Genomic DNA, 7739 nt, shown 5'->3' with positions numbered 1-7739 from the left:
GTTCGCCCATTGCTCCATCTCCCAGGGAACCCCACCGCCCATGGCTTTACACCCCTCCAGCCTACGCTCAGCATTGGGCACAGTGACCCTAGGCTCTTATTCTACTGGTCAGTGCTTTTCTATGGTGATCATACACGCTGTGTGTAGTGCCTGGGTCAGCAGTGGCTGCACCATGTAAGTATTTTGTTTCTTTATTTATTTTTGGTACACATTAAATAAACATGCATATATAGTTATATACACTGCTTAATTGATTATAATCAATATTATTTTTTATTTATATTTTGGCAGGGTTTTCCAACCTAATACTAGGGTTTAATGATAAACTAGTGCAGCTTTGTGTCTCTCGGCCTCTTCAGTTTCACAGAAATTATTGAGTTTTAAGCCTTTCATTGTTTTTATGTTTTCTCAGTAGAGTACAGTGGAGTGCAGTTTAGTACAGTGCAGTGCAGTGCAGTAAAGTACAGTACAGTACAGTGCAGTAAAGTACAGTACAGTGCAGTACAGTACAGTGCAGTACAGTACAGTACAGTACAGTGCAGTAAAGTACAGTACAGTGCAGTACAGTACAGTGCAGTACAGTACAGTGCAGTTTAGTACAGTACAGTACACTACCCAGCATCATTTTCATACATATATCATACAACTCCAGGGAATCCCTTCAGAAAAATGCAACAACAACAAGAACAAACAAATATATTAAATTATAATTATTTTGTAGATTTATTAAATATTTAGAAATTACAAGTTACATTCCTTCACTCAGTTTTATTCTGTCACAGCCTGATCTGTGTTGCAGTCATTATCCAGCAGGAGGCGCTCTATGAACACAAATGAGATTCATACAGTGCAACGTTAAACTTACCTTAAACTTACCTATATTTCATATTTTACTAAAATACTTAACAGGAAAAACATAACAGGAAACCAAGCTTTGAATTATGCTCAGATATAATATAATTCTATAATAATAATAATAATAATATTTTTAAAACAATATACCAAATATAAAATATAGGCAAGCCTAATCCTGAAACCAAAAAAATAATGTAAATATATTTATTCTACATGTTTGCATTATAATATATTCAATTGTATATATGTAAATATATATGCACACATGTAAATGCATTTAAGCTATATATATATATATATTTATATATATATATATATATATATATATATATATATATATATATATATATATCAGGGTTGGGCGATATGGTAAAAAATACTATATCACAATATTTAAAGACTTTTTCCATGACACATGATATTTATCACTAATCACAAAACACTAAACACATCAGTATCAGATTCTTATAATCTACTATTCAGATCCTCTCCTGTACTGAATACAGTGATTTATACTCTATTAACATCTGCTGCTCTTCATCTAATGAACCCAGTCTAATTACACTGTTAGTAATAAAACCTGCAGCTGATCAGTGTTTATTCAGCAGTAATAACAGTCTCCTCCATATGATTAGAAAAGCTTACTGTACTGTCACCATCACTACATTTATCACCATACAATAAAATATCATCATATCGCCCAGCTCTAATATATATTCCTAAATGCAAAGATTTTCTGCAGATTTTAAAACCAGTTTCTGTTCAGCTGCTGAATTTTACAGATTGCAGCAAATAAAACATGCCGTATTTAACGCGCCATTACTTTTGCACACGCCACATGTTATGTTAGATTGAGTAAATAAACAGGAAGAGGCGTGTCTCTGCCGAGGGTGTGACTGATTCACACTTCAGGAACACATGTGATTTGAGCAGGGGTGCCAGGGGTGCCCAAACCTTTGCAGAAGCGTGTATATCTTCTCCAGCGGTGCTGAACTGGGCGAGGGGCCTTATCTGCTTCAGAAAGTCTCAGAACTCTGGTTTTTACAGCAAATATTTATTAACAAACTAACAAGAAAAACAACAAACAAACAAACAAAAAAACAACACAGGTGTTACAGTGTGCACAACACGGACAACCGGGACAGAACGGGCTCAGGGCTCAAGGCCTAGTGGTGTGGACCCATATTACTGAGGAGGCCTTCCATAGACATGCTGTGCTCACAGGGATGAGGATGAGGCGGTTAAGGATGGAGACGTCAGACGCCCCCTCCCCCCCACACACTTGTTTATAATGCATGACCCACAGCTACGTCTTATTTTCTGTAGATCTGAAGCATGCAGAGGCGGCGGTGTCGGTCCCGGGAGAGCAAAAGAAGCAACCCTGTCCATCAGCAACCTGGATGCAGTGCACCGTGAGGCCTGCTGGAGGAAGGGCGAGGGGTACAGTGCAGAATCAGTCCTCTAACCCACATCCCGCATCCCAGCACATGCACTCGACCATTTCAGACATAAATTAATGCTACTGTACACCGACACGGACACCCACAGTGACCCTCACTAGCTGTGACCGCTGTGTTAAAGTCAAAGAAACACAAGTACCGATTTTGTCTTGACTGCATTTCTTTAATTTAATTCCATGGAATGGTACAAATGAGCAAAACGAACTACCGTCACTTTTAATCGCTTTAATGGATCCATAAGAAGAGTCAGTAAGGCCTATTGATGGCTCTCAAAGAGCACTTTTACAACAAGTGCTATTCTAAATGTTCCTCAGGCCGGAACATGCTTTCCGCGTTTCCGCGGGACACGAAGAACAGGACGACGGGTAATACTGATTAATCAAGTTTACACAGCTCAGTTTGTTAAGTGCTTCCCTATTTTCCGCTCTCTGGCGTCGGAGGAAGACGGACTTTCAGTGCTGGACGTCCTTCAGAAGTGGGCGAAGAGAGCCTCGTAACCGAGCTCCTGGATCTCTTCATTCAGTCTCTCCCTGTTTCTCCCAGTCGAGCCCTTTTTTTCGGGTGGCATTCTCACGCCGTTCAGCAAAGTTCAACAAAAAAAGGCTTAGAAACGGTTCAAGCACTTATAACACTAAAACAACACACACACACACACTCACACACACTGTACACACTAACAGACTTTCACAAATACATTCGCTACATAAGGGAAGGGGGGGGATGTACAGAGGCCCTTTGAGAGGGTGCCTAATTCTGGTCCTGGAGGGTCATGAGCAGCTCAGTTAGGGGATTTCTCCGATCAAGGAACTGGATCAGCAATCTGGATTATGTTCACATTACTACTTTAAAAGTGGATTCAATCTGATTTCTTTATTTTTTTTGCCTAAATGTGAACCCAAACATCAAAAAAGCCGATTTCGGGTCCCAGATGCTTATGGCTGCCGTCAGAATCTCCATTTTTTGGTCCATTTTTAGTTACAAACACCAGCCGTTGTTTACCCTGAGAACCCTGAGGCAGGGTTCTGGTCAGTTCCTGGTCTTCTGAAGGTCCGATCAAAATTCAAAACAACGCCAGTATCAGCAGCGGCTTGTAACTTGACTTGGCTGCTGGGTCCTTTAAAGGCCAGGATGACCCCAGGTCCACGAATGCGGTCCAGCGAGCCAGAAAAGATCAGAGCTGACCACAAATATTGGGTTGGGCTTCTAATGTGAACCCAGCCTAAGGCCCTCCAGGACCAGATCTGGATGAGCCCAGCTTTAGGACGAAGAGGTGATGTTCCCCGAGGACACAATGGTTTCCCTGGGCGAGTATTCTGGCTCGTCCTTGTTTGGGTGCGACGAGTTGTCCGACTTGCTCCGGCTGAACTCGGCCCCCATGATGGGCCTGGAGAACTTGCCCGAAGGCTGGCTGCACACTTTGCTGCACAGCAGCATTTTGATGAAGGCGCGGCGCATCTCGTTGCTGGTGAGCGTGTAGATGAGCGGGTTCATGGCCGAGTTGAGCACGGCCAGGGCCAGGAACCACTCGGCCTTGTAGAGGATCCGGCAGGCTCCGATCTCGCAGGCCACGTCCAGCAGCAGGAGGATGAAGAGCGGCGCCCAGCAAGCGATGAAGCAGCTCAGCACGATAATGACGGTCTTCAGCAGGGCCATGGACTTCTCCGAGCTCTTGTTGGCGCCGCGGCCGTTGGACACCTTGCGGAAGACCAGCTTGCGGCTGCGGGTGCGCACCAGGGTGTAGATGCGGGCGTAGAGCACCACGATGGCCATGAGGATGACGCTGAACACAGTGGTGCAGAAGAGGATGTAGGTCTTGTGGTAGAGAGGCAGCACCGTGGAGCAGTCCTTCATGCTCTGGATGCAGTTCCAGCCCATGACGGGCAGGCCGCCCAAGATGGCGGCGATGAACCACACCGTGCTGATCAGCATGAAGACGCGGCAGGTGTTGCCGTTGTTGTGGAGCTTCATCTTCAGCATGGTGAGGTGCCGCTCGATGGCGATGGCCAGAAGGCTGAAAACCGAAGCGGCCAAGGCCACAAACATGCTGCCCTCCCTGAAGAACCACTGCGTGGGGCTCAGTTTGTAGGTGTTGGGTCCTGAGAGCAAGATGTTGGCGGTGTACACCACACCTGCCAGCAAGTCTGACAGGGCCAAGTTCCCGATGAAGTAGTACATGGGCTTATGGAACTTCTTGGTCCTCCAGATGGTGAGGAGAACCAGCACGTTCTCCATAATGATGAAGCAGCACACGATGATGAACACCACCGAGTCGGCCTTGAGGCCGGGGTCCTTGTCTATTTTGCGCAACTTTCCCGTAAAGTTGTAGTGCCTGGCTATCAGGTCCGAGTACATCGAGTCAGCCATGGTCCCACTCCAGCTGAAGGGTTTACAATCCACAGCCTAGGCAGACCACCTTTCACTCCACTGGGTGGCGCTGGTGGACCAGGGCAGCTCAGTATCCAATCCTCTGTTGGCTTGATGTCATGTACAGTCTCCTAAGTAAGGTAAAAATCCTCAGTTTGGACGAATATTGGAAGCAAGTCCAAGGACGGCATCATGAGAAGGCTGGAAGGAATGAAGAAATAGGTCAGTGAACAGAAAGGAGGCACTTAATCAAGTGGCTTAAGCGATGAAAATAAGGGTTCCTCAACATTGTAAGTAATATATTTTGGGATTGGGCTTAACTTCTGCTCTTCTCCTGGAAATGATCAATTATCTGCAGAAGAAGTGTGATGAAAACCTCCATAAATTAGTTTATATTACAGAAGGTCTAGGCAAGACCACCCTGACCCAGTGTACACCAGCCCATAATGACTGAATGGGACCTCAATCAACCAGATAGACTGAAAACTAGTCTTAAAACATCCCAATGTAGCTGTACCATAGACCTAGTCTCTGACCACCCCTAACACTAACTACTGGACCACTGGACCACTGGTCAGGTGGGTAAATCCCAAGCTCTGACCACCGGCACTGCTGGATACCCACTGAGGAGCGTTCACCTTCTCCTCCAGTAGTTTTTTTAAGAACAAGAAAGTCTGCCTGAGGACTGGGAAAGCTGTAAATGTGGCATTAAGCCGTTTTAGAGTCCAGTAAAAGTCCTGGATAAACCTCTTACCTCCACACAGCGAGGAAAAAAAGCCCTTCAACTCGGTTCTCCACAGATGCAGCAGCTCCTCCACACACTCAGCTTCGTACTGAACAACTGACCCAGAGCTCCGACCACCGGCACTGAGCAACTCCGCCCACCAGACATGCCCCCCTTTGCTATCATCACAACCTCATTATTCCAGCTTGGCCCGAAGGAGATGACAGCACGGAAAGCACTTTAGATTCCTAAAGAAATGCAGAACCTTGAGTGGGGATTAAACAATGACTGTGCTCAAAGCCCTGAACTCAAAAACACACACAGTCAACTTCTTCATCTTCATCTTTATCTTCATCACATCATCACATTCAGATTTTTAAAAAAGCAGCAAAAGCAACCGACATAATAACAGCTAATACTGCTGTTGATGGTGATAACATTATTATTGTTGTTATTATTATGTTATAATGATGCTATAATAACATTTATAAACAAAACAACGTTAATATTCATTATTGTAGCTGATGAGTTTACTCCACAGCTGGTGTGTTCCCAGAAGAACCTATAAGAACAGTCAGTATTATTGGCTTATTAATATTCTAACAGTTTAACCAGTACTATAACAACAACAACAACAACAACAACAACAACAATAATAAGGGCACTTCACAGCTGGAGCATTCCCTTACGTAATATGACCAGTTTGAGCAGTTTATTATTATTATTATTATTATTATAAGAAGAAGAAGAAAGGCAGCTGATGCATTCCCAGAATGAGAAACTATAAGAAAGATCAGTATTATTATCTTATTAATATTCTGACCATTTTACCAATACTATAACAACAACAACAATAATAATAATAATAATAATAATAATAATAAGGGCACTTGGCAGCTGGTGCATTCCTAAGTCATAAGTATTAAGATCAGTTTGACCAGTTTATTAACACTGTAGCAGTAGTACCAGTACTATAACATAGTAGTTATTTTATTATTATTATTATTATTATTATTATTAGAAAGGCACTAGACAGCTGGTGCATTCTCAGAAGGAGAACATATAAGAACAGTCAGTATTATTAGCTTATTAATATTCTGACCATTTTACCAATACTATAACAACAACAACAACAACAACAATAATAATAATAATAATAATAATAATAATAATAATAAGGGCACTTGACAGCTGGTGCATTCCTAAGTCATAAGTATTAAGATCAGTTTGACCAGTTTATTAACACTGTACCAGTAGTACCAGTACTATAACATAGTCGTTATTTTATTATTATTATTATTATTATTATTATTATTATTATTAGAAAGGCACTAGACAGCTGGTGCATTCTCAGAAGGAGAACATATAAGAACAGTCAGTATTATTAGCTTATTAATATTCTGATGGTTTTACCAGTACTATAACAACAACAACAACAACAATAATAATAATAATAATAATAATAATAATGATGATGATGATGATGATAATCATAAGGGCACTTTACAGCTGGTGCATTCCCATGAGTAATATGATCAGTTTGGCCAGTTTATTAACACTGTACCAATAGTACCAGTACTTTACCATAGCTGTTATAATAATAATAATAATAATAAAAATAATAATAAAACTAACAACAGTTAGTCATTTAATGCTGTTGTTCCTTGAGAATGTACCAGCTGTGGCGGGACCCCAAGCTCTTAGACCTGAGGTAGGTTGGCCCACCCACCCCCACCCCTCTGTTCCACTTTTTTCTGCACATTAATCACATCTGATGGCCAGCCGCTCCAGTCCCCACTGCCCCTCCACCCCAAGGGCAGCCCTGGCGCAAAGATATGGCATTGGGACTCCCAGAGACAGGAGGACTGGGGGGGTGGTGGTGTTTGTGTATTAGGGGGTTGGGGTGTTCATTGCCGCGTTAGGGACGAACACTGCCAGGCTCATCTTCATGGTCGACTTGGGGGATCTGGGGGTTGGGTTTGTTTTTAATTAAGGATGATCCTGTTAGTGTAATGTATGCAGGTCATCAGAAGTCAGTTCATTGGGCAGAATGGTTGGAAATTGGAAATGTGATTTTAATCAAGTTTTTCAGTGAAATTAATGGTGAACTAATAAAAGAGTAAATATAAGATAAATCAAATATTTATATTATATTTAAATAATTATAATTATATTATAAATAATTTATAATTATAATTATAATGAAGATGATCTGGATCTGGATTATATTTATATATATAATATTATATATGTCCAAATATCTGTGAACACCACACAGAGTCAATAGAAGAACTGTGGAGCAGATAAACAACTATTGGCTCCATGCTGCCTAATGC

At 42.0% G+C, this 7739-nt stretch overlaps 1 protein-coding gene across 1 annotated transcript; it reads right to left on the bottom strand.

The window, feature by feature from the left end:
• Window positions 1–1893: 1893 nt before the first annotated feature.
• On the bottom strand, window positions 1894–5513 carry s1pr1 (sphingosine-1-phosphate receptor 1). The gene is made up of 2 exons (XM_072660842.1): window positions 5434–5513; window positions 1894–4880 (listed from the first exon to the last, which is right to left on the bottom strand). The coding sequence occupies exon 2, from the start codon at window positions 4677–4679 to the stop codon at window positions 3573–3575; it is 1107 nt and encodes a 368-aa protein (XP_072516943.1). The 5' UTR covers window positions 4680–4880; window positions 5434–5513; the 3' UTR covers window positions 1894–3572.
• Between the last annotated feature and the right edge of the window lie 2226 nt (window positions 5514–7739).

The sequence above is a fragment of the Salminus brasiliensis genome, chromosome 17 (genome assembly GCF_030463535.1).
Source record: "Salminus brasiliensis chromosome 17, fSalBra1.hap2, whole genome shotgun sequence".
NCBI classification, from domain to species: domain Eukaryota; kingdom Metazoa; phylum Chordata; class Actinopteri; order Characiformes; family Bryconidae; genus Salminus; species Salminus brasiliensis.
This window is presented reverse-complemented; position numbering and strand designations above follow the sequence as displayed.

Coding starts and splice junctions, on each gene's coding strand:
- s1pr1 (XM_072660842.1), bottom strand. CDS start 4,679: ATGGCTGACTCGATGTACTCGGACCTGATAGCCAGGCACTACAACTTT.